Source organism: Microtus ochrogaster, chromosome 7 (assembly GCF_000317375.1).
Source record: "Microtus ochrogaster isolate Prairie Vole_2 chromosome 7, MicOch1.0, whole genome shotgun sequence".
NCBI lineage: Eukaryota > Metazoa > Chordata > Mammalia > Rodentia > Cricetidae > Microtus > Microtus ochrogaster.
Genome location: NC_022014.1, coordinates 29646307 through 29672028, shown reverse-complemented (window position 1 = coordinate 29672028; position 25722 = coordinate 29646307). Strand labels below are relative to the sequence as shown.

The 25722-nt window shown below is 51.9% G+C and overlaps 2 protein-coding genes and 5 non-coding genes across 8 annotated transcripts in view; 3 read left to right on the top strand and 4 right to left on the bottom strand.

Moving 5' to 3' along the window:
• Nucleotides 1-2181: 2181 nt before the first annotated feature.
• On the bottom strand, nt 2182-2252 carry Trnag-gcc. Its single transcript has one exon. It is a non-coding gene; the product is annotated as a tRNA-Gly (tRNA).
• A 1556-nt stretch (nt 2253-3808) lies between these two features.
• Nucleotides 3809-6330, top strand: Hes7 (hes family bHLH transcription factor 7). 2 transcript variants are annotated; one of them, XM_005349798.2, is made up of 4 exons: nt 3809-3850; nt 4838-4933; nt 5482-5569; nt 5882-6330. In XM_005349798.2, the coding sequence occupies exons 1-4, from the start codon at nt 3809-3811 to the stop codon at nt 6328-6330; spliced, it is 675 nt and encodes a 224-aa protein (XP_005349855.1). The 2 variants fall into 2 exon arrangements, with proteins under 2 accessions (XP_005349855.1, XP_005349856.1); XM_005349799.1 differs by having other exon boundaries at nt 5867-6330.
• A 471-nt stretch (nt 6331-6801) lies between these two features.
• On the bottom strand, nt 6802-6888 carry Trnar-ucu. Its single transcript is given in 2 exon segments — nt 6802-6837; nt 6852-6888. It is a non-coding gene; the product is annotated as a tRNA-Arg (tRNA).
• Nucleotides 6889-7383: 495 nt separating this feature from the next.
• Trnal-uag lies at nt 7384-7465 on the top strand. The gene has a single exon. It is a non-coding gene; the product is annotated as a tRNA-Leu (tRNA).
• A 452-nt stretch (nt 7466-7917) lies between these two features.
• On the bottom strand, nt 7918-7989 carry Trnaq-cug. Its single transcript has one exon. It is a non-coding gene; the product is annotated as a tRNA-Gln (tRNA).
• Nucleotides 7990-8496: 507 nt separating this feature from the next.
• Nucleotides 8497-8569, bottom strand: Trnak-uuu. The gene has a single exon. It is a non-coding gene; the product is annotated as a tRNA-Lys (tRNA).
• A 902-nt stretch (nt 8570-9471) lies between these two features.
• Nucleotides 9472-25722, top strand: part of Aloxe3 (arachidonate lipoxygenase 3) — a 24913-nt gene continuing 8662 nt past the window's right edge. Inside the window, exons 1-14 of the mRNA XM_005349797.3 lie at nt 9472-9843; nt 10621-10825; nt 11889-11970; nt 12897-13016; nt 13352-13477; nt 15825-15928; nt 16437-16609; nt 17414-17557; nt 17640-17843; nt 17933-18019; nt 18536-18705; nt 19264-19385; nt 24546-24646; nt 25183-25353. Of these exons, the coding sequence (XP_005349854.1) occupies nt 9697-9843; nt 10621-10825; nt 11889-11970; nt 12897-13016; nt 13352-13477; nt 15825-15928; nt 16437-16609; nt 17414-17557; nt 17640-17843; nt 17933-18019; nt 18536-18705; nt 19264-19385; nt 24546-24646; nt 25183-25353 (1956 nt within the window). The 5' untranslated portion in view covers nt 9472-9696. The remainder of the gene's footprint in view (nt 9844-10620; nt 10826-11888; nt 11971-12896; nt 13017-13351; nt 13478-15824; nt 15929-16436; nt 16610-17413; nt 17558-17639; nt 17844-17932; nt 18020-18535; nt 18706-19263; nt 19386-24545; nt 24647-25182; nt 25354-25722) is intronic.

Below are 25722 nucleotides of genomic sequence, written 5' to 3'. Positions count from 1 at the left end.
ACAGACTGCCTTAATATTTTGTGTATTATTTTTCTTCGTGTGTATGTGAAATTTACAGAATGCTATGGCCTGATGAACACCTTGCTGGAACTTTCCCTAGATTCTATTTTTGGGTTCCTCAATTTTGTTAGCATCATGGTGAAGCAGCTTATGCACTTGAAATTCTCAGACAGGCCTTCAGCAGGCTGAGAAAGCCTATTTTCTTAAACCCATAGGTTTATTTTTCTACTCTTCAAAATGAGCGTTTCACACGCTTCTCATCAAATGGCCTGTAGCACTTCTGATGCCCATGGGAATAATGGGAATCTGGGGTGGGGTTGGAGATGGGTGGGTTGATGCCAGCGTGTGGAGGAGGTGGAGAATGGGCCTCAGGAGCAGGGAAGACCCCTTTCCCATCGAGAGGTGGGAAGATTCAGGGTATGGCATAGGAAAGTGGGGGCTACACTTTCTTAAAAGAACATTTGCTCAAGCTATGATGTCGCCTCAAAAGTGGTCTTGTTGCCAAAGCTGGCCTTGAATTCTCCATTGCACTCAATCCCCAAGACCCTCTAAGGCTTCTAAAATCCTGTGAAATGGGCTCTGTTATCTTGTATCTCAATTTACATCCTCCATTCTCCAGTTCTCTGTTTTAGGTTCTTTCTTTAGCTCTCCAACACATCTCTTTTCAACAGGAGGGCTGGGACTCCTGGGTGACCACGTTGAGGTATTATCACCGCCGTGGGGCTGCCTCTGGCCACTCCGACTAAACTAGAAAGCACTTCACTGTCACGTGGCTGCACTTTTCCTTACAACCACGGGAAATCACCCTAGTCTATTTTCTGCCTTCTTGGTTGTTTCCTGTCCCCACACCGCCAATAATGCACGTTTCGGGAGAGCTCAGGACCAATGTACCCCCAAATCCTTACAATAGTGGGCACACAGCAGGCACACAGATCTACGATTGAGCGGGCAAATGTACCACTTGGGCTCGCAGTGATGACAAGATCTTTTACTGTTCTCCTAGGACCACGGCCCCAGCTTGGAATTGAGAAGGGAGTGTTGTCACTGACACAGTCCAAGATGAGACCCACCAGGCTGAAAGAGACAGGAGAGGAAGGCTTAAACCGGAATTCAGACTGTGAGAACCTGAGAAGGCCGGGAGGAGGGGCGCGGAGGGCGGCGCGCTCTCGGGAGGGGAGCGGAAAGGGAGCGCGGGGCGTCAGGGCCCCCGGGTTGCTCACAAGTGGCTTCGGCAGGTGGCCGTGCAGGGTCCCGCCCTCCCCGGGCGCGGCGCGTGCGGGATCAAAGCTGCCGGCCAGGGGCCGGCCCCGGAGCTGCGGGGAACCGGGGGTGAGAGCGTGGGAGCGCAGGGTCCCCGCAGGCGACAGGGACCAGGAAACAAGACTAGGCAGCCAGGAGAGGTACAGAGAGGGAGCAGCAGAGGGACGCAAGACTCAGAGGCCGAAGAGACCACCCTAGACCCGGAGAACCCCAGCCTTGAGGCCTTTAAAAAAAAAAAAAAAATCAGAGCGAGATGGAGTCGCTGAGAAGCACTCAGATCCGAAAGACCAGAAGGCTGACATGCCCAGGTCCTTGGACCTGGGGAAAAGGCGCTTCAGAGCAGAAAATGCGAGGAGAGAGAGAGAAAGAAAGATCAGGAAGACCTGATCAATCCTTAATACTAGGGGGAAAATCTGATAAGCTGTCAGTGAAATAAAACACAGCGAGGAAAGCAAGACCCTGTCTTAAAAATAATTACAATGATGATTAAACCGTAACTAATACTTAACAAGCAGAACACTGACAGATGCCAGAAAAGCACCCTGACTCCTGGTAGACCTGCACAATATTCTCCACAGACTGCCTTAATATTTTGTGTATTATTTTTCTTCGTGTGTATGTGAAATTTACAGAATGCTATGGCCTGATGAACACCTTGCTGGAACTTTCTCTGGGTTGCGGAGGGAGGACTGGGGTGTCTGTGTCGGGCAGCCAGAACCTCCCTGGCTAGAGGTGGGAGAGAGGTACGAGGATCTGCAGAGTCAGTGACCAGTTTCGAAGCTTCCAGGGCGGCCGCGGAAACAAAACACTACAGTTCACTTTTGGTTGAAATGTTTAAGAAAAAAAGTCGCTTGCTTGAACTGGAGCCTCATCAATTTAATTTTCTCCTGGTTCGAAAGAAAAAAAAAAACCTATTTCTCATGCATTGGCCGGGAATCGAACCCGGGCCTCCCGCGTGGCAGGCGAGAATTCTACCACTGAACCACCAATGCAGACAGACAAAACCGTTGTAATCAATGTATCTAAAGTTGTCTGAGGCGGAGCTAGCCATGCTCAAGTCTCTGTGTGTGGAAAGGGTTTGTGAAGGATAGTTAAGGTGGGTGGAGCGCCGGGCCATTCTTTTTTTTTCTTGGATCCGGCCACCGGGCCATAAAGTCATTCCATATGGCTAGGGGCGGCCCCACACCCGGGTGCAAACTGCCCCGGCCCTCGAGCCTCACGTGCAGGTGAGAAAAACTCAACCCCAATCCTGGTTCCCAAGGAGGGGGGCGGCGGGGCCTGCTGTGGCCACACATCTGTGCTCCCATTTGGCTGAAGTAGGGAAGGTGGGATGTACTGGGGGCCCTAATCCCAAATGGGAGCCCCCTTCTTAAGTCTGGGCTGGGCCCCTCCTGCTCTGCGTTTGGCAAGGCAGCCTCTGCCAGAAAAACCGCTCAGGATGGGGAGGGCCTCTGGAAGTTGTCTCTGACTCCACAACTACCTTCTGGCCCAGTTTGTAGGGTTTGTAGCCCCTGTCTTTATGGTGTCCTTTCCCCAGGTGTTCTTGTCATGCTAAATTTCGGTTTTACCTCCTCAGGCACTTCGCCCTGAAGTCTCTAAGTGTTGACACATTCTTCCGTCGAGGGTCATGTTCTTGGTTTGAGGTGGGTGCGGATCCCTATTTGTAACCAACCCTTTCTTGTTCCTTTTGCAAATCTCACATTTTCCTGCTCCCCTACAGTCACTAGACGTCTCCAGAGGCAAGTAACTCCGGTGCGCTTGTGGTGAGGTTTTCCCCGTTAGCCATACTCCTGAATTTAGTTTTAAACCAAATACTTGCAAATGGAAAGATTTCTTCACTCCTACTTATACTTTAAAAGGACTTTATACTTGCTTTTTCTAGAAGCTTCCTTCCCTCCCGCCCCACCAACGCTTAGTCCAGCCATCCTCAAGGAAACCTGTTCTCGGGGCACACGCTTCAGTAATAGCCGCTTGATGGCAGATCCTGCGTTCACTAGGTCTGCAGGGCTAAGCAGCGGAGTGACTGTGGGAACTGAGTAGGAGAGAAGGTACCCGGTGAGCGTTCCCACAGCTAGCCAATAGAATCCCGCAGACAGACCTGCTCTGCGCCTCTAGGGGTTGCTCCTGCCCAAGGCTGAAGAGCGCTAACATTTATTTCAGTGTTGGTGAGGCTATAGTGAACCTCCAAGAAATCTACTCTTCTAGATCCCCAAATTTCATGTCTAAGCGAGTTGTGTCCCAATTCATTTAAACTCCCCCTAATATTCCCCTCCCTTCAGTTGAGTCCCGCCTTCTTATACAGCCCCTTAAGGTCCTTAAACCAGCCTGTGGCCACTTGCTTCCCTTGCTCCCACACTTGGGGCCAGTTCCTCTCCTTCCCCTCCCCCTCTAGTCCCCGCCTTTCCGGGAGCCTCGTGCCGGGGTCTTGGCCCTAGGCATCCTGGAGCAGAAGGGGGCGGGTCCGGGTCCTATCCCTCCTACCCTGCTGAGGCAGGATATAAAGATCTAGGGACCACGCGTTGCGTCCACCACAGGGTCCGGAGGCGCAATGGTCACTCGGGATCGAGCTGAGAATAGGGACGGCCCCAAGGTGAGAGGTGGGAAGGGTGGGAGCAAGGACCCCCTTTTCCCGCCAGAGGACTTAAAGGTCCTAACATTGTGGGTTGGGGTAGTTAGGGGTGAGGATGGAGACACAAGACTGACTGGAAGGACGGATGCTCTTGAGACCCAAAGAACCTGTATGAAGAGGTCAGGGTCAGAGCCGAATTTGCGTGGTTGGCGGAAGCCGAGGTCTAGGGGTTTATGTTATTGCGGGCTGTGGCTTGTGGCCTGGAGAGCTCCTGAGAGTGCCAGAATTTGGGCACCGTGGTCTATCCTAGCGCTGGGGTGGGGGCGGGAAGCTGAGGCAGGTGGATTACCGCAAGTTCGAGGCCATGGAGTGAGCCCTACAAACACATAGCAAGCAAAAGAAACAGAACAACATAAGTTAGAGGACTGAGCCCGTGGAGCAGGGCGGGGACAAAAGGAGGAGAGGATGTGGACGCTCTCCGTCAGTAAGCGGTTGTGAACCCCATCTGACTTACAGAGAAGACTTTTGGGTTCCAGAAGTGCGAGGCCGGGTGAGAGATTTTAGGAGAACCAGTGGCGACTTCTAGGCGACTGCCTCCAGGAGGTGTGGTGGAGTGCTCTGTGTCTCCCTTCCACTCTGGGCTACTAACTCTGATCCGTACCGTGAGGGTGGGGCAAAGAACGTCTCCAAAGTTCTTCGCTAATACGCAGAGACCACGCAAGACAGAGATGTAGAGAGAAGAGAGAGTCGCAGACAGGAGACAAGAGGAGGAAGCAGAACTCAGAAGGGGCAGGGAGCGGGGAGAAGAGGGGACGAGCCACTGAAATTCACCAACCCTGGGGCGCTGGGAAAGAGGCAGTGAGAGTGGACGAATGGACCAGCCCTAGGCAATCAGGGGTTGAGGGGAAAGGGACGCCGGGGGCTTTCCCAGCGGCAGGATAGGACGCTCGCGTGGCGGCGCTGAGTCTCGGTCCGGTCGGTCCGCTCTCCTTTTCCCGCTGGTCACAGATGCTGAAACCATTGGTGGAGAAGCGGCGCCGGGACCGCATCAACCGCAGCCTGGAAGAGCTGCGGCTTCTACTGCTGGAGAGAACCAGGGACCAGGTCAGTTCCACCGCCGACCCCAGGCCCTTTGGTGTGACCCAGGGCTTTCCACTGGGGTGGGGACATAAGCTGGAGTGGTGACCCTGGTTCTAAGGCGTCCCGACCCAAGCCTGGCCTTGGAAATCCCATCCCACACCCCCTCTCGCTCTCAGAACTCGATCTTCTCCACCTTGTGGGTCTGTAAGCTTCCTGTCTGGCTCTGTAAACTGAGCTTCCAGCGTGCCTCAGTTTCCCCCTTTGGGTTTCTAAATGTCCTCATCTACCTCCTGCCCCCGGAGCAGCCAGCTTCAGTTCTGCGGTGGTTTTCACCATCCGGGTTGCTGTTTCCTACACACTCCTCACAAGTTGGGAAATGGTTCCACTCCCTCAGGTTGGACAGTCTCGTCTCAGGGTGGGACAGGGACCTTTGTTGGTCACCTCCACATTCGGTTGCGAGTCATGGGGGCACCCGCAGCTCCCGTATCCGCCCCTCCCTTCTTCCCCCAGCCACTTTCCCCCTCTCTCCCCACCCCTTTCTGTCTCTGCGCCCCGCCTCCCTCCGTCTGTAGAACCTCCGGAACCCGAAGCTGGAGAAAGCGGAGATTCTGGAGTTCGCCGTGGGCTACTTGAGGGAGCGAAGCCGGGTGGAGCCCCCGGGTACAGCGCGGGAGTTGGGGCAGCGGAGGGCGGGAGGGTGGGTGCGAGCCAGGAAGGCTCGGGCTGGGGAAGGGGCGGGCTCCGCTGGGGACGGAGGCTTGGGGGAGCGGCCGGCCATGCTCCGAGGCGAGGTTAATGACACCTGCTCGTGTCTGTCTCTGTGTCTCTCTCGTTCCCCTCCTCTACACGTCCTTCTGATCTCCCGTCTCTGTCTGTGCGCCCGTCTGACCTCGGGATCTCTGCGCCCCGCCCCTTCCCTCACCCCCGTTGGGCCCCTCCCCTGCCCGCCTGTCCTCCCGCCGGCTGCACCAGGGGCTCCCCGGTCCCCAGGCCAGGACGCCGAGGCGCTCGCCAGCTGCTACTTGTCCGGTTTCCGCGAGTGCCTGCTTCGCTTGGCGGCCTTTGCGCACGACGCCAGCCCGGCCGCCCGCTCCCAGCTTTTCTCCGCGCTGCACGGCTACCGGCGTCCCAAACCGCCCAGGCCAGAGGCCGTAGATCCAGGGCTCCCAGCGCCGCGCCCACCGCTGGACCCTGCTGCACCCATCCTTGCCCCCGCGCTGCACCAGCGCCCCCAAGTGCACCAGGGCGCCCCTAGTCCCCGCTGCGCTTGGTCCCCATCCCACTGCTCCCCTCGCGCCCGGGATTCCGGCGCGCCGGCGCCCCTCACCGGACTGCTGCCGCCTCCGCCGCCTTACAGACAAGACGGGGCGCCCAAGGCCCCGCCACTCCCACCGCCCTCCTTTTGGAGACCTTGGCCCTGAGCTTTGGGGGGGCTGGGGAGGGGGTTGGAGGTGGGGTAGAGACTCCAGCCAGAGGGCAGGAGAGGGATCCGGGCGAGGAGGGCAGCGGGGCGCGCGGGCTCAGCGCGCGGGTGAGATGTGGTTTATATTAGAGTATCTATATAAATATATATTTTCCTGTCCCTTTTCCCTGCCCCGCTACCCTGTGTGTAGGATTGTACCCTCTCTACCCCGGCCCAGTCCCTTCCCGAGTCCCTAGTGCATGGAATAAAATGGTTATTAAATCCCGCTGTGTCCCCTAGCCAGGGGCCTGCCTCTATGTCGCCGTCACGCCCCTACCCTTCTCCCACCTTTAGGCCTGCTCTCCACGGCCCAAGCCCTGGGGCAGACAGGTAAGTAAGGAGGCGTACGACAGACGGAGGTTGAGACTGGACTTGAAAATAAAGTGGGTGTTTTGTTTTTTAACGAAAGCCGAGAGAAGATAAATAAAACCGACTCTGGTGGGATTCGAACCCACAACCTTTGAATTGCTTTCTCGTCACTAGAAGTCCAATGCGCTATCCATTGCGCCACAGAGCCACCTGGCGGGCGGCGCCTTCTCCCAGCATACGGAGACTAGCATAGAGAACAAGGGTAGCGCGGGAGAGTGCACAAAAATTGGGCCGAGCGTCGTAGGAGCTGGAGGCGAAGGGCTCGGAGGCCTGCGGGATGAGGTGTAGCCCCCGCGTGAGCCAGGCGTGCATGAGGGTGGACGCAGGTGCAAGGAGCAGGGAGGGACAGTCACGGGATGTGAGCTCGCCAGCAGGGCACAGCTCAGGTTGCTCCTTGCGCTACCGAGCGCAGACTTGCGCGGTTCCCAGGCTTGGAACTCAATAAACGTGCTTTGTCGTAAGTCTCTGTGTCTCCTGGTTCGTTTGTTTAGCCTCTTTACTAAGTCGTTCGGGGTCCCTGTGGTTCCTCATCCCGAGTTTGAAATACACAACAAAGTAATTTCGCGTCGGGTTCCCGGTTGTGAGGCTTGCACAGCTGTCCTACTCTCTTAGGAAGACAACGGGAAATAACAGTATGCGTGCGGGTAGCGTGGCCGAGCGGTCTAAGGCGCTGGATTTAGGCTCCAGTCTCTTCGGAGGCGTGGGTTCGAATCCCACCGCTGCCACATCTGAGTTTTTCTCCAGAGGCACTTTGGCTTCTACTACAGAAGTAGACGCTGTTAATTAATTAATTAAGCCTCTGCTGTTATTATTAAGGCATCTAATATTAAATTTTATGACAACCATTGCTTGGCTAGTGTTTCAGCATTAGCTTTTTACCTTTGGCTTGCCAACAGAGCGCTAGACCCATTTCGTATTCATACACAAGATGTGTAAGCAACCTTAGAAGTGACTTGTTTATAACCTATCTACATTGTAAACATGCCTGTAAATATACAGTGTATTGTGTTATATTTTGTATTGTATATTCAAGTCTAGCGCAGATCCCATTGTACGTAAATTATTTTCTATAAGTTCTACGTGATGGTCGTTAATACAGAGTGAAACTACTCAATATAAAAAACAGATAAATTTCAAAGTTATTAAGTCGATTACAAAAAAAAAAAAAAAAAAGCTAAGGTTCCACCGAGATTTGAACTCGGATCGCTGGATTCAGAGTCCAGAGTGCTAACCATTACACCATGGAACCCCTTCCAAGTACACATCTTCGGAAATTACATACATTATTCTACATTTTGTTTTGCGTATCATTCCATTTTTATCATTTACCACAACGAAACAAAGCAATGGCATGAAAAAAAGTCAACTGCTAGATGTGGTTATCGAGCACCCGAGATATGATGCTTCTTCTAAACCTGAAGATTACAAAAGAAGTTCAAAAATTAAGTTAAAATTGCTTATTTTAAAATACCAACTTCAAGTTAAAGTAAGATTTTCAAAAATTGTATTAATTGAAATATATTATTAAAAGCAATTTCGTCAATTCCTTTTTACTCTTCTTGCGGCTTTTAGGAAAATTAATCTCATACTCGTGGTTTACACAGACACTGCTTTTCCCTTTTATCATCACTCATCGGCATTCCCAATTCACAAATCTACATCTCCTTTTAAAAGAAGTCAATTATTTTGTTACCACATCGCTCTCGTAAAACCTGACAGCAGCAATTTGTGGGTAGAGTTTACAAAAAGAACGAAACGCCCGAACAGGGACTTGAACCCTGGACCCTCAGATTAAAAGTCTGATGCTCTACCGACTGAGCTATCCGGGCCCTTGTAACAGATCTGCACTCTTGTCTAAAAGAGTATTTTCAGGTACATCTGCCATCTACATTCACCTAGATGATAAAGGCTGTACTTTTTTGTCTAGGATCCTGACTTGAGGCCGCTCACCTGCTTCTGCCGGCGCCTCACGGGTCTCTTTAAGACGGTAGCCAGGGCGGGAGCCGCACAGGCTGGAATCCCGAGGCACCTAGACCGGCCACGCGGGGCCGCTGCGGGTATGGGTTGCTCTGGTCCAGCCTACCTTTCGTCCCTCGCCCTTGTGACCTAGATCCCGGCTCCTAGGGCACATGGTTGCCTCCCACGGTCCGCAGGCAGGCTGAGGGAGGGCTTGGAGCGTAAAGAATGTCACACGGGCCCTCCAGAGCGGCCCGGCAGGCCTCCATTCACTAGGCTGGCCTTGTTCCACCCGCGCCATAGAGATCGGAAATACCATAACCTGGGGACAGAGAGGGGACTAGGCTTGAGGAAGAAACGGGTGTTTGGGTGGCAGGATGGGGACCATGACCACCTGCTGCGTGCTGAGAGGAGCGTCCTGTTTACTTGGTTGTTGCTGAGGTCACGTGTGACTTATGGGTTGGTGCAGTTTTCCGACGTACGGTGTGATTCACATGGTTGATTCACATGTAGGAATTCTGGTGCTCTCGTGCCCGTTTCTGGTTTGGAAATAGGAGGAGAAGGGTCTGGGTGGAAACAGGGGAGAGGGTGAACATGGGTCTCAGGAGGTTAGTCAAGCCTCTGATCAGGCAGAGGGTAGTGTCCCAGTCACACACGCGTCACCTCCTCCCTGTCTCCCTCTCAGCATTTGGTTCCTCCTCCCTTCTTCCCTCCCTCCTCGATGGACCTAGTCTCCTGATATCCATCTGGATGAGCCAGCCAGAGGGACCGGCTGTGTCAGAGGCAAGCAAACAAGTATTAGGGTGCCAGACTGTGGGCGGGGAGAGTACTCCTGAGCTACCAGTAAAGCTCCGGTGAGAAAGAGAGAGAGCGAGCCCAGGAACATCTCAGAGCTGGGCCCTTCTCCAGGCTCACCCTCCCCCAACCCCAGGAGACCCTGCTCTGCCTGTAGCTCACCTTCTCTGGGCCAGCTACTGTTTTCGGGTTATCGGGTCCCAGCATGGCAGTTTACCGCCTGTGTGTAACCACTGGTTCCTACCTGAAGGCTGGCACACTGGACAACATCTATGCTACTTTGGTGGGCACCTGTGGTGAGAGCCCCAAGCAGAGGCTGGATCATGTGGGCAGGGACTTTGCCTCTGGATCGGTGAGTACACAGGAGAGATTGGGGACCTTTAAGGAACAGACCTCACTCACGGGGAACCTGATAGGGCTAAGGATTACTCTGGTTGGATTCCTCAAGTCTTGCTGAACTCAGGATGATGACCATAACTTTATCACCATTTCGTTTGTGGTCCCTGCCTTTTGAATGATGAGACAGGGCTGTGGAGAAGGAGCACTTACAAGCGGCTCTGAGACCTTTCCCTGGCTTTCTGACACCTCCTCCAATTTATTGTTGTTGTTGTTAGTGGTTTTTCCAGACAGGATTTCTCTGCACAACCTCGGCTGTCCTGCCGCTCACTCTGTAGACCAACCAGGCTGGCCTCGAACTCAGAGAACTGCCTGGTTCTGCCTCTTCAGCGCTGGGCTTAAAGGCGTGCATCACCACTGCTTGGCCCGGCTCCTCCCATTAGTGACCCTAGAATTTTGCCAAATAGCTTCCTCACTTTGACCATGGATTTCCTGTTCTCTGGAAGGGGTCTGCTTCCCCCTATTCAGCCGCTAGGAGAGTTTGCCCTACATAAAAGTGCCCTATTGGTCAAGGAGGCTAGGAATGCTAGCAAAACGCCACACAGGCACTGTGTGGTGCCTGTTTCTATATGAAGACAGGCTTTTTCTCATTCATGCAAAGGAGCCGCATGGATCAACAAGTGCTCAGGCTTATCTGCCAGAATAAGTGGAGGTTCGAATGCACCTTTCCTAGTGCAAAGATGCCGCGGCAGTCCCTCCTCTCACTGTCTTGCTTGCGCCTCCATCCCTCCAGGTTCAGAAGTACAAGGTGCGCTGCGCAGCAGAACTGGGTGAGATCCTGCTGCTGCGCTTACACAAGGAGCGCTTTGCTTTCTTCCGCAAGGACCCCTGGTACTGCAGTTGCATCAGCGTCACTGCCCCAGATGGCACAGTGACTCACTTTCCCAGCTATCAGTGGATTGAGGGCTACTGCACCGTGGAGTTGCGGCCAGGAACAGGTGAGCCAGGGCAGGGGACTGCACAGTACTGCAGCAGCTTCTTTTGGGATTAGGAATCGAGTCTCTCAGAACTCAGGGTGTAGGGAATAGGACTGGGGTTAGGAATGCTGGGATCTAAAAGTAAATAACTTTTGATAAAGAGCATTGTTAAGCCCTGACATACACGGGCTTTCTGAGTAGTGTTTCTTCCTCTGGAGGCACACACAGATAGGTACTCAGGCAGATACACACAGGCAGGCACACACAAGCAGGCCCACACAGATAGGCACTTATAGACAGATACACCAGATGCAGAGAGATACTCTCACACCAGGCAGCTGAAAACCCATGGCACCCCGCTGCATTTCTCTAGAATATGTTTCTCCAGAGCTCAGAAAGTAATTAACTCACAAGCTACATTTCAACAGGTAGAAAAGCCATGGGTATTTAGAGAACTTAGCTGCAAAGACCCTGTGCCCTACTTCCTTCTATCTTTTCTGGTGGGGATGAAGAGTCTGGGAAGTGAGCTAGGCTCTCTTGTTGAATTTTGGATTTCAAGAATACTGGTGTAAACTCTTTCTGCTTCCAGAACTATCTGTTCCACAGAGGCAACACTAGGGTTGCCGTGTGTGTGTGTGTGTGTGTGTGTGTGTGTGTGTGGTGATATGTCTCAGAGGTAAGAGATAGGTACTCTGTGTAAAGTGAGGCAAGTGAACACTATCCACAGCCGACAAAGCACTTTTCATGACTTTACTATCAATCCCCACTCGCCATCAGAGAGCATGGTGGCTTTATTAAAATGTATTTACTCACAGTTATCAAGTGTGTGCTGTGAACACGATGCCAGGCACCAAGTCAGACCCTGGGAGGACATACAATGAGTGGGACATGACTGTTGTCCTCAAGGAGACAGACATGCGCAGTTAGGAATATGGCAATGGTGGATGGACAGAGAGTGTGTGGACGTTCCTCAAGTATGCACATGGAGATAGCACGGATCGAGACTTAGAGAGTTCAGACACATTGTCAGTAGGAAGCAGTTTGAAAAGACATTGATATGAAGACGGGTTTTCATTCCCTACAGCAAGAACCATCTGTCAAGATTCCCTTCCCCTCCTTCTGGATCACAGGAAACGGGAACTCCAGGCCCGCCAAGAATGCTATCGGTGAGGACGGCCTGCTTTGAGTTTTAGCCACCATCTTTATTCAGCCTTACTCAGATTGTTCCTAACTCTGACTTCAGTTAAAACCGTGGAACCTCAATTCTGATCTGCATCGTTTCTCAAACTTAATTCCACTCTAACACTGATCTTGAGTCTGGACCCAGACTACCAATACCAACAGTCACCTTGGACTGGGAACACAGCTGTGTCTCAGGAGTTGAGAGCTCGCCTACCATTCTCTAAGTCTCAAGTTTGATCCCTCACACACTCACATAAACTCCAAATCTGCCGGGCCATGGTGGCACACGCCTTTAATCAAAGCACTAGGGAGGCTGCAAGTTCAAGTCCAGCATGGTCTACAGAGAGAGTTCCACAATAAGCAAGGCACAGAGAGATATTGTCTTGAAAAAAACAAAACCCAAATTCAAAATCCCCCCCAAAACCAAAAAAACCTCCTGCTAACAACAAGAAAACAACCCCCAAATCCAACACTTATCCAAGACCATCAAATTGCCAGTCTCATCCTCTGAGTGGCCCTGATGGAACCCAGGTCCCCATATTGGAAACAGCACTGCACTTACCAGTCTTAGTGCTTCCTCAAACTCACCAGGTAGCCCAGGCTGGCCCATCTCAGCCTTCCGATTGTCGGGATTCCAGGTGTGTGCCATCACACTCGGTTTATCTTAATAATAACAGAAGCCCATCTCTGGGGCTTAGGGATGTGGTTCAGCCATACAGCCTGTGCTTAGCACGCACAAGATCCCGAGTGTCACCTCCCTATCTGAGGTTCAGTGCCTTCGCAGAGAAAATCCAATTCTTCGTCACATAGCCAGAAAGCTGCAGTGGTCACCTGAAGTCATACTTTTAGAAGCTAAGGATTCTGTTCATCCCAAGATGACCCTACCTCTTCTGCCTCCTCCTCTGGGCAGCTGGAAGATCTATGCCCCCGGGTTCCCTCGCATGCTGGATGTCAGCAGCTTTGAGGAGATCGAGTCAGATCAGAAATTTGCCTTGACTAAGACAGTGCCTTGTGCCGACCAAGATGACAAGTGAGAACCAACGCTTGGAAAGGGGGTGGAGGGGCGGGACGCAGATGGTTGCTGAAATGGGGCCTGGCGGCATGAAAGGGGGGTATCGGAGCCCCTAAGGAGGACAGTTTATTCACCTCTCAGGAGCGCGGGGGGGGGGGGGGGGAGGAGCAGTGGTGGTCCTGAAGTGTTTGTGGAGACGAAAGCCCTTCCTTCTGACTGGGAGCAGAAAGGGCGGGTTGAGGCGATGAGTGGAGAACTAGAACATCCGGGGACAAGACTGAGAAAAGGAATTGAGGAGGACAGGCTCCAGGCCCACCGACTGGTTTCTGTCCTCTCTCCCTGCCTCTCCTCAGCCCTGGGAACCGGTACCTGCCCGGCTTTCCCATGAAAGTTGACATCCCGTCCCTGCTGCACATGGAGCCCAACATCCGCTACTCAGCCACCAAGACGGCCTCGCTGATCTTCAATGCCATCCCTGCGTGAGCGCGTTGCCTCTCCTGCCCTTCTGCCCACTGTTCCTTCTTCTCTACTTCTGCCACGGGTCCTCACAGGACAGGCCCCAGCTCTTCTCTCTGCGCCCATTTCCCCTCCCACAGATCTTCACAGTCCTTTTTCCTTCCTCCCAGGCTCCCTTAGCCTTGTCCTTCAGTCCCTGTCTGTTCTTCAGGGCACTTGCCCTGGGCAGAGCATGGGTCTCAGGGGCCATAGGAAGTAGGATAGAGAGGCTCTGTCCTTAGTCTTGAGGAGGTGAAGCCAGACCATGTCAGGTTCAACTCCAAAGCCCATATTTTCTGGATGTTTATAATTTTTTTTTTTGCTTTTGTTTTGTTTTGTTTTGTTTTTTGAGATAGGGTCTCTCTACATAGCCTGACTGTCCTGGAACTCACTGTGTAGACTGTACCACCATGTCCTGCCTAACGTAACTTTAATTTTTACAAAGTCTCTGGACAATTGTCTGAAGGGTAAAATGACCCACTTACTAGGACATCATAAGTCTAAAATTTATGATTTTTTAAAAATTTGTGTGTGTGTCTATGTGAGTTCTTGCCATCAGTGTGCAGGTGCCCACAGAGGCCAGAAAATGGCATCAGATCAGTTACAGGTGGTTGCCAGCTACTCAGTGTGTGTACTGGCTCTTGAACCCAGGCTCGTTGAGAGAAGCTAGCACTCATAATCACTGAGCCATCGTAAGTTTTAAGGAAAGGCAAGTGAGATAATGCCAAGCACAAAATCCCTCAATAGAGGGTCCCTCCAAGGAGATGCCTTTTGGTAGCGGGAATCCGCGGGACCACCAAGGAGGCATGCGTGTGGTTAATGAGCTGTTGGGCATTCATGATCAGTTTAGGTCGATGGCTAGGATGTTCAGTGTGTAGGACCAGAGGGAGGAGTCTGGCAGCCCCTGGGTACAAGAAGAAGACAGAGGTTAGCTGGGTTTAGGGTGTGGCTCTTAGTTAGAAGGGCTGGATTGAAACAAGCCTGGCAGGGAAGGGGTGAGAGGACATCAAGTGGCGGCTGAGCCCAGGGTGGGGACCACGAGCCAAGGGTTCTGGGAGAAAACTCATCTGGAGTTGCATGTGGAGGCCCAAAGGAGGACAAGACAAGAACCGGGTCTTCACTTCTGGTGCAAGTGTGTCTAGAATGTTCCTGCACATGTGTGTCTAGAATGAGTCTTTCAAAAGAGGACAAGTGGAAGAGGGTGGGGGAAGCAGGAAAGATTGTCTGGGATGGACGTCTTTTCCAGCAGCCACAGGGAGCTCAGACTCCAGGACCAGGATGCACTACCAAACTCAGTCAGGACAATGGGGCATCAGGGGATGTGGAGATGAGAAGGTTGTGAAGGTCTAAACAGGAATGGGGTCACCAGCTGGGGGCTCTGAGCAAGGTCAGAGGGAAGAGGGGCTGTTCTCAGGCAGCCTTGCAGGAGTTTTGGGGGGGGTCAAATGAAGGGCAAGATCAAGGTACGTCGTTGTGAAGGGCATTTGTGGCAGGCCCTTGAGAGAGAAAGTGTCTTTTTGCTTATTTGCCTCCTCAGCCTCTGCCTTCATGACTGAGGGCTTCCAGGTTTTCTCTGTAGCTCAGGGAAGCCTTGAGAGTGTGATCTTCCCACCTTAGCCAGATGAGTAGCCGGGACAATATATCTGTTTGTGCCTCTAGGCTCAACTCTGCCTCGTTCATTTGGTTGTGCCTGAAAAGCACTCAGCAAATGTTTGTGCAGTGAGTGTGCCAGCATTTAAAGTGAGCATAGATGACCTTGACCTTGGGTCTGTAAGGTCACGAATCCGCTCCCACCCTCTGCCTTCCTCAGCTGTCCACACTCTTGCACAGCTGTCTTAGCGACCGCTTGCTACAGACCTTCCCATTCCCTTTCCCTTAGTTCAGCTCATTTGGTGGGTGCCCATGAGGAGATGGGCACGGCAGGGTGTACAGAGCCAAGTCCTTTTCCTAAGGAACTCACAATAGGATGGGAAGTAACAGATGCACAGGGAGTTGTGAGGTTTCATGGCATGTGGGGCTTTATCTTATAGGCAGAAAGGAATTATGGAAGATCTAAGAGATCTTAGAAGTTTGAAGAAAGCAGGTCAAAACACCAGTGCGGTGGGCTACTTCTGTCCACAAACGCCCTCCTTCCTCTTAGGGATGGCTGGGTTTGAAGCAGGACCCTGACATCTGCAGGGTTTCACTTGAGTGCTAGACTTTTCTCCCATGTGGGTTGTTAGGCACTTAAAATTGGGAAATGGCCCTATTGTCTCTCTCCAGGCTGGGCACAGTAACTCCTACTGCCCCCACCCCCTGCCAGTTCAGTTCTCACCTTCTTCTGTCCCTCAGATCCCTGGGCATGAAGATTCGCGGTCTGTTGGACCGGAAGGGCTCCTGGAAGAAGCTGGATGACATCCGGAACATCTTCTGGTGCCACAAGACCTTCACTTCAGGTGTGCAGGGCCAGGCAGGGGATGCCAGTCTTTTACTGTATGCCATGCTCATGCCAGCTGCTGGGTTCCAACGGGCTGGGCTCCTGGCTTCATCACTGGCATCCTTTAGATTTTCCTCAGGAGCCCAGGAACCTGCTTAGGCGAGGATAGGAGAGAGGATATAGAGAAACTCTACTCACCCAGAGGAGACTCATGGTCATTTAAGATGTCCTGATTTTGATCAGAGCCACATGACTCCCTTCCCTACTCCTACTGCCAGATGTTCTGGAATTTGGGGTCAGAGAGAGAGAACTTGGTTCTCCTGCCGGCACTGCCACTCGAGTGGGCAAGCCATGCCGCCATACGGGCCCTCAGGGTCCAGTATTCAACTGAAAATGTAGATCTGTGCACCTCGTACTGTTCCTGGGGGGAGAACTGAAGCCATAATGAGGAGCGAAGGGCGGGGCAGGACCGGAGTTTGGGAAGTAGTTTCCAGACCTACTGGTTCCCTCTCTTGCCACCCCCCCAGAGTACGTCACAGAGCACTGGTGTGAGGACAGCTTCTTTGGGTACCAATACCTGAATGGTGTCAATCCTGTCATGCTCCATTGCCTCTCCAGCTTGCCCAGCAAGCTGCCTGTCACCAATGACATGGTGGCACCCTTGCTGGGACCAGGCACCTGCCTACAAACAGAGCTAGAGGTGGGTGAGGGCCTTGGCAGGGGACCTAACAGGAGGGAGTAAGGTGGGTTGCCATTGGGGACTAGGGCTGTATGTGGAGGGTAGAGGTGGAATAGTCCCCGTCTGTGGGCCCCGTCCACAGGGCAGGCCTGTCTACTTTTCAAGAACAGATATGGAGGAGGGCCCAGGTGGGATTTGGGATGGTTTGAGACCTGTTTTAGGGTCTCAGAGATCCCAAGTGTTGAAGCCAAAGATAGCTGCTTTAGGACAGGTCAGCCACAAGACTGGCAGGTGCAGCAGGAACAATGACAAAGAACGAGGAACTCTGAGGACCGGAGCAGATGACAGCCTAGTCTCTGTGACAGCCAAGCCCTCAGACATTCTCCGAGGCTGGGGCCATGGTTGGTAAACTCATTGAGTATTGCTTTTCCTGTTGTTGGATACACTGAGGTCAGGTCTCAGGAGGGGATTCCTTCCGAGCTGAGAGAGTAGGATGGACAAGGTATTGGGGGAGGAGCAGAGGAAGTCGGCTTGTCCAAGCCCAGAGGCCGGATGAGGGATTCCACAATGACAGACTCATCTAGACCTCATTCCGGGCATTCTGGGAAGGGTGCGGTACTGAGCGTTGGCCTTTAGTGCAGGTAGCAAGAATTGCTGAATCTCAAGCTGAGGACCTCAGCTCCTCCTGTTGCACAGAGCAGAGAGGGAAGAGAGACACGCGGCGGGCGGGGTGTGTGTGTGTGTGTGTGTGTGTGTGTGTGTGTGTGTGTGTGTGTGTGTGTGACTTAACGGAGGGCTTGTTAAGTCTCTGTGTGCCTTCTGTAGAGGGGGCATATTTTCCTAGCGGACTACTGGATCTTGGCGGAGGCCCCTGTCCATTGCCTAAACGGTCGCCAACAGTACGTAGCAGCTCCACTCTGCCTGTTGTGGCTCAACCCACAGGGGGTTCTGCTGCCCTTGGCCATCCAGGTAAGCCTGGGGGCGAGACTTTGGGGGGTGGAGCCTCAGGCTAATAGGTTTGAGCCACACCTCTTACTCCTCTCTCCGGCAGCTCAGTCAGACACCAGGACCGGAGAGCCCCATCTTTCTACCCACTGACTGCGAGTTGGACTGGCTGCTGGCCAAGACGTGGGTGCGCAACTCTGAGTTCTTGGTGCACGAGAACAACACGCACTTTCTGTGCACGCATTTGCTATGCGAGGCCTTCTCCATGGCCACACTGCGTCAACTACCGCTCTGTCACCCAATCTACAAGGTCCGCGGGACGCAGGGTCCGTACTAAAGGGGGCGGGGCATCCAGGCCTACCCTGACCTTCGATTCACGTGACCGCGTTCCTTTCGCAGCTCCTGCTTCCCCACACTCGCTACACGCTGCAGGTGAACACCATCGCGAGGGCCACGCTGCTCAACCCAGAAGGCCTCGTGGACAAGGTACAGTCTCCCCGCCACGACCATAAGGCCCCGTCCTAAGCGTGCTTTGCCCCGCCCACAAGTTTTGCTCCCGCTCGCAAGACCCCTTGTGTAATCCTCTCCTGCCTATTCCCATAAGCTACGCCTCTTTGCAAATCTTCTGTTTGCCCCTCCCCTAAGCCTTGACCCAGCTGGCCACTCCCAGCCGTGGGTTACACACCCTCAAAAGTAGGTTCAATGGGCTAGTCGACCTTAGCTCAGCCCTGCTCCCCGCTTATCCTGAGATCTCACCTCTCCTGCGTTGTCACTCTTGTAGTTATCAGTACCTCAAGGTCCCCTCCCAAGCACCCCATAGGTCCTCAGTCCGAGAAGCCTACATTAAGCAGGCCCGTATGAGCATTTGATCTGTGGTCCTTGACTGCACGATAAATCACACATGCCCGTCCCTGAGCTGAGCCATTAGTCCAGCAGATCTCCGGGCACTGTGGGTGGGGTGTGAGCCAATTTGGGAAGTCCAGCTGTGTGCTGTGTCCCCAGGTCACTTCCATCGGTAGGCGCGGCCTCATCTACCTCATGAGCACGGGGCTGGCCCACTTCACCTACACGGATTTTTGCCTTCCGGATAGCCTACGGGCTCGCGGGGTCCTGAACATCCCCAACTACCACTACCGGGACGATGGCCTGAAGATCTGGGCGGCTATTGAGAGGTGTGGGGACCCTCAGGTCCTTCCAGCCACCAAGGTCTCGGGACCCAGGGGGCAGTGTGGACTCCTGCGTTCATGTCAGTTGGAGCTCTTGAGGCCTGAGTCTCTAGGTGTTCTCAGACTCCACTCAGCATAAGAAATTCTCAAGAGTAGGAACTGGCAGACAGGTCCCCTGTGCCATAGCAGGTGACTGTGAGCCCCGATGGAGGAAGGGAAGGGGCACCTTGTTCAGAGGGATAAGAGGGTCAGGGCTTGTGGAGGCAGGCAGGGCTTCTTCTCCAGAGTGGTGAACAGGGAGGGAACAGAATGATGTTCCCCTTCATTGCCACCCAGGGAGGAGACCCAAAACCTTCTTGATTTTGGGGGCGGGAGACTTACCGGGAGTCTAGGCAGTGGTTCCTGCTGGATCTGGGGTCCACTGAACTCACTTCTCTTTGGGGACTCCTAGTAGTTGACTCTAGCCACCTGCTTCTGCCCTCCCTGAATGTCAGTGGGCCTCACCAGCTGGCCTCGGTCCAGGATCCCGCTCACTCCAGAGGCACCAGCAGTTCTGTCTTGCAGGTTTGTCTCCGAGATCGTGAGCTACTATTATCCCGACGATGCGTCGGTGCAGCAGGACTCTGAGCTGCAGGCCTGGGTGGGTGAGATTTTTGCTCAGGCGTTCCTCGGCCGGGAGAATTCAGGTACCCCTCTTTGTCTTCATCCACACCACTCACAAGCTCTTTCTGGTCCAGTTCTCATCCTCACCTACCTCTCCTGCATCAGTCAGTTCTTATTACTGAAATCCACACTAATAAATTGCATTTAATGTGGTACTGGGGATTGAACCCAGGGCATCACTCATGCTAAGTGAGGCACTTCCCTATCTTCTGACATGGCTCCTTTCAACTTTTGTTCCCTTTTTTCCCCCCAGTTCTTTTTCTATTTTTCTTTTATTGAAAATATTTTAAAAATTATTTTGTTTAATTGATTCTTTGTGGATATGATGTCATGCATTCTGATCCCACATATATCCCTGTCCCCTTGCATCCTCCCTCTGCCCAAGCAATCTCCCCCCAAAAACATCAACTTCTGTTCCTTAAATGCAGTGCCAAGCCTTCCTTAGTATTCTCTCAGTCTCAGGGAAGATGAGACCCCTTGCTCCCCGTGGACCTAACTCTTGGCTAGCCTGGCTCTGAGACTCCTGTCTGAGCATCTCTAATGGCAGGAACCTTTCTTCTGTTACTCTTCCATGGTGGATTTCCAGGTTCAAAAACCAACACCGCCTTTTCCAAAGAATGCTCTCTCACTATATAGTCCTTACTGCCTGGAACCAGGCTGGCCTTAAACTCACAGAGATCCGCCTGCCTCTGCCTCCTGAGTGCTGGGATTAAAGGCCTGTGTCACCATGGCCAGCTGTTTTTATTTTTTAATCCTTTTTTATTTATATGTTTGTTTGTGTGATAGGTGCACAACAGCGCATGTGTAGGTAACTTAGCTCCTCCTCCTCCAGCATGGATCCCAGGGACTGCATTCAGGGATCAGTCCCTGATGACCCTGACCCGCTGAGCCTTCTGTCTGGGTTGTGTTAAAGTGGCTCAAATGCCCATCTGCCAATTTCCTTTACCTTGGCCCAAGTCTTCTCAGTAGGGACGTGGTTTTTAGATGACTGATTGCTTCAGAGGGTAGTTTCAAGTCACCTCCAAACAGACAGCTGTGGCAGTCCTATCCAGAAGGGACTGTACTTTTTTTCATCTTTTTAGACAAAGTTTTTTCAAACATATAGGACAGCAGAGTACGCCTTAGTGACCCTTGACCTGCCTATGGGATCCTACAATATTTTGTCACATTTGATTAATCTGTTACTCTGACTTCTGGAGTTTTCTTTTAGGCAGCATCTTACTATGTAGCCCTAACCAGCCTGGAACTCTGCATGTAGATCAGGGTAGCCCAGGCTTACAATTTACAGAGCTCTGCCTGCCTCTGCGCCCTATGGAGTACTGGAGTTAAAGGCATGTACTGCCACACTTAGCCCACGGTCCCATTCTGATAGCTTTTTGTAGTTCTGGGGCTCAAACCCAGGTAGACATGGTAGACAAGTGTTCCACTGAGCTATGCACACTTAGCCCTACACTTAACCCAAGTGTCAGCGTTCACCAGTGTCACCCTCACAGTCCACATTCCCCCACTTTGCCCTGTTTTCCTCCACTGATCCAGTTGGGATAGGGGCCAACCAAGTACCACATTTTACGTTTATTTATAGCAGCAGCTTTTGGAGTTCTTTTGTTATTTATTTGCTTTGATTTTTTATTTTTCACAAGGTCTCACTGTTGTTCTTACTGGCCTGAAGCTCTGAAGGCAGATCAGGCTGGCCTCAAACCCTCAGAGGCCACCCTCATGCCAGTGCACCCCTGGCACCCTGCTGTTTGTTCCACAACATGGAGCTATGGAAAACCTCAGGCTCGTGCTAGGCAGTATGTCACCTTTGAACGTATCTAATTGCTCTCTCCTGTGTGACCCATCTTGTTCCTGTCTTGTGTGGTTTTTGTAAACGGGAAGGAATGTATAAAGGTTGCACATTTTTGGCACGAATATTTCTCAGGCGATGCTGTCCTGGTGCTTTGCATCACACTGCGAAGCAGCTGATGTCAGCTTGTCTCGACAGTAACAAGACCAGGAGCGTTTCTAGGTTAAGGTGACGACACTCAGATTTCTCTCGGGTATTTTAAAGGGTGACCTTTCCCTATGTTTTGCAAACTTACTGTTAATCAGGATCCTGGCTGCTTCATTGCCCTGGCACATTTGTTTCCTATAAAACTCAAACTGAGATTTAATTACTTTGGGTCAGCCCCCTCTGTATTAAACTTATTTATGAGTCTATACACTACAGCGCTTTTCAGAGTGGCGACAGCTCTTCCAGTACAAACTTGCCCTGGATTTTTTTTTTTTTTCTGAGACAGGCTTTCTCTACATAGTCCTGGCTTTTCTGGAACTAGAACTTGTTCTATAGATGAGGCTGGCCTTGAATTCAGAGAGATCCATCTGCCTCTGCCTCCAGAGTGCTGGGATTAAAAGCATGTTTGTTTTTGTTTTTCGAGACAAGGTTTCTCTGTAGTTTTGGAGCCTGTCCTGGAACTAGCTCTGTAGACCAGGCCTCTGTTTCCTGAGCTCTGAGATTAAAGGTGTGCTCCCCCTGCCACCCGGCAAAACTTCTGCTCTTAATGGGGCTTTGGAGGGAGAAAGAGATGGCCAGCAAACGTGTCAGAAGACTATGAGTTAGGGAGGAAGCCAGAATCTCACTAGGGAGAATATTTCATACAGAGAACCAAAGAATGACTGACTGCGGAGCTAGAGCTTGGGGAGATCTCAAGGGGTCGAGGATATTAATTGAGATGAGAATACTCAGGCAGTGGTACAGTAAGTGTCAGGCCCTGGGGTCTGGCTGTACCAGTGTGTTTGAGGAATATCACAAAGGCTAGGTAGCCAGGGTAGAGTAAGTAAAGGGAAGAAAGAAGGAGCAGAGAAAGTGAGCAACAGGGACTCTTTAGAAGGTTCTAGTGAAAGGTGACATCATGTGACTTATGATGTGTGTGCATGCACACATGTGCGCATGCGGTGGGGGTCGAATTCAGGGCCTTGATATGCTCTACACCCCTCCAACTCCTGATTTAGCCCCACAAAGGAAAAAGGTGGAAGTAACAGGAGAGATGGTGTCTGGAAAGCATGGCAGTCAGGGAAGATGGACTTCTGGAAGTCTTTGCTGATGTACAGTGTGAGGTAGGAGGAGGTGTGAGCACCAGCTGGATAAAGAATATGGCTGTCTTGCCAGACATGGTGGTACATGTCTTTAAACCCAGCACTCAGCAGGCAGAGGCAGCTGGATCTCCTCCGTGAGTTTGAGGCCAGTCTGGTCTACAGAGTGAGTTCCAGGACTTCTAGAGCTACATAGAGACCTTGTTTTCAAACAAACAAACAAACAAACAAACAAACAAGCTGGGCGGTGGTAGCTTAGACCTTTAATCCCAGCATTTAGTAGGCAGAGGCAGGAGGATCTCTAATTTGAGGCCAGCCTAATGTACAAATCAAGTTTCAGGACAGCCTGGGCTGTTACATAAAAAAAAAAAAACCTGTCTTGAAACAAACAAACATGTAAAACAAACAAAAAAGTACAGTTGTCCCTTGGCATCTGAGAGGTATCAGTTATACACACACACACACACACACACACACACACACACACACACACACACACACGCTAGTACCAAAATCCATGCTCTTCTCTCTGGGATGTTTACTTTCTCCTTAAGACCCACATTGGTGTTTAGCTAGTACTGGTTCAACTCTCCTATCTTGCTTTATTAAACTTGACTGTGATTGCACTCATCAGAGCAAGTGAGTAAAGCCATGGACTTGGATGAGGTTTGTGTGGTGCAAAGATGGAGGACTGAGCTCAGCCTGACAATGTTCCCCTCTGCTGCTCACTTATTTACTGATCTATTTATTTTGAGATGTGGTCCCATATATCTCAGATTGACCTTAAGCTCAGTAAGTAGCCAAGGATAGCCTTGAAATGGTCTTCCTGCTTCCACTCTGGAATGCTGGGATTACAGTCATATGCTACCAATACTGGGTTTGTGCCATGCTGGGATCAAACATGAAGAAAGAAAGAAAGAAAGAAAGAAAGAAAGAAAGAAAGAAAGAAAGAAAGAAAGAAAGAAAGAAGGAAGGAGAAAAAAAGCATTCTACCATGGAAGCCATGCCCCAACTCTTCTGTGTTATCTTTTTAAATGATGTTTTAATTGTTCTATTTATTTTTGATGTTCATTACATTTATTCATTTTGTACGTGCATGTGTATGATGCACTCGTGTGAGTAAAGGAGTGTGCACCATGGCACATATGTGAGGTCAGAGGCCAGCTTGCTGAGCTGGTTCCTCCCTTTCACCGTGTGCCTCTTGTGGTCAAACTCAGGTGCTCAGGCTTGGTCAGCTAGGCCCTTCACCCATTTTGCTAGCCCTTTTTGTTTTTTGCTTGTTTGCTTTTTTTCTGAGATGAGATTTCACTGCAGTGCCCAATCAGCCTTGAATGCCAAGGTTCAGGCAGTCCTGCCTCAACTTCCCAAAAATCTGGGACTAAACTGGGCAGTGGTGGCACACACCTTTAATCCCAGCACTCGGGAGGCAGAGGCAGGTGGATCTCTGTGAGCTCGAGGCCAGCCTGGGCTACCAAAGCTAGTACCAGGACAGGCTCCAAAGCTACAGAGAAACCCTATCTCGAAAAACAGACAAACAAAAACTAAAATAAAAGTCTGGGAATGTAGATGCAGCCTCTGCACTCGGCCTCTGTCAATTTTCTGTACTTAAGTCTCGCCTGTGCTTCAGCTGGGGCGGAGACAGGGACTCCTTCTCTTCCCCAGACAATGTGGCTTCAGCTCCAATTTCTGTCCTTCTATCTCCCCTAGGTTCCAAACTGTTCCTTTACTCTTCCTTTCTGCTCTCCTCACGGTGCACTTTTCAGTAACATCCTCTGTGGCAATCTCTTCTGCTAAGCCAGGCAGAGGATGCTCAGATGGTGGTGTCCAGCACGGATATTGGTCTCATGAGTGGAATTAAATCATAAACTGCTAGTGGCCTAGAGATGGAAGTGCCTTCCGGGTCAGAGAGAGGCAGCTTGATGCTGGCTTTGTCCAGAGCCTTTGGTGGTGGCCATCCCAGTGCTAATCTTAGTCCTAGGATAGTGTAGCCTATGTCTAGTCCCTTAATCTTTCACTCTTCCCTAGTGGTCAGCCCCTGCCCCAAGAAACCCCCAGGAATCCAGCACCTCCTATCCACATCCACACCCTCTTCCTTTCCTCTCCACACCCAGGCTTCCCAAGCCGGCTGTGCACTCCAGGAGAGCTCAGGAAGTACCTCACTGCAATCATCTTTAACTGCTCCGCCCAGCACGCTGCTGTCAATAGTGGGCAGGTAAGGCTTGGGAGAGCAAGCCTAGGGGCATTGGGCCACCCAAGGTGTTAGGTTCCAAAGGTGGATTAGGCTTGGCCGTGGACTTGAGGTCAGAGTTCTGGTTGAGCGAATGGGTGGGTCAAGGTTGGGGTGGGATTACGATTGCCACTGAGGTGGGAGCAGTGACTGGGTGGGGTGAAGGGCTAGTGCTGAGTGATGGCTGGGTGGAGCTGCTTCCAGAGGTACAGTGGCGACTCTGGGAAGCTTCTATTGGGAACAGAACTGACCTTGGCAAGAACTGGCTATGTAGAGCATCAAGTTGCTTCAAGACACGCCAGCCCAAGGACTTTGTCTAGAATTACCTCCTCTCTGGGTTCCTCCCGTCAGGGTGACTCACTCTACCCCATCTTGGAACACTGGGTGGAGGATGACAAGGGGTGAGCTGGGCTTGTGGGACTTCTGGGATTCTCAACTTTGAGATCTGGGATGGCCGAGGTGGGATCAGGAATAGAGGAACTTATGCTCATCCAACTGGGGTGTCGGGGATCTCTCCATAGCATGACTTTGGCGCCTGGATGCCCAATGCCCCGTCGTCTATGAGGCAGCCCCCACCTCAGGCCAAGGGGAACACAACAATGAAGACTTACCTAGACACCCTCCCGGAAGTGAATATCACCTGCAGCAACCTTCTCCTCTTCTGGTTGGTCAGCCAGGAGCCCAAGGACCAGGTGTGTGCATCGAGGAGTGGGGCAGAGGTTGGGCGCTGCAGAGACTAGGCAGCGAAGCGCTCTGGAGGAGGAGGGTCGTAAGCCATTTATGTCTGCTGCTCAGATGCCTGGAGAGGCTTTTCGTTTACACAGGAAATGATACTTGATCTCCAAGGACACACATAGAAGCAAATGCCACTTTAGTGGCTGGGTTCTGACTTCTATGTAATTTACAAGTCATCATCCATCCACTCACCCATCCATCCATCCATCCACCCACCCACCTATCCACCCACCTATCCACCCACCTATCCATCCATCCACCCACCTAACCATTCATCCATTCACCCATCCACCCACCCACACATCCATCCACCCACCCACCCACCC

What these genes read in the sequence shown, in the direction of transcription:
- Hes7 (XM_005349799.1), top strand. Translation starts at nt 3,809, where the DNA reads ATGGTCACTCGGGATCGAGCTGAGAATAGGGACGGCCCCAAG. An exon ending in AGAATAGGGACGGCCCCAAG is followed by an intron (nt 3,851 to 4,837) that starts GTGAGAGGTGGG and finishes CGCTGGTCACAG; the next exon opens with ATGCTGAAACCATTGGTGGA. An exon ending in TGGAGAGAACCAGGGACCAG is followed by an intron (nt 4,934 to 5,481) that starts GTCAGTTCCACC and finishes CTCCGTCTGTAG; the next exon opens with AACCTCCGGAACCCGAAGCT.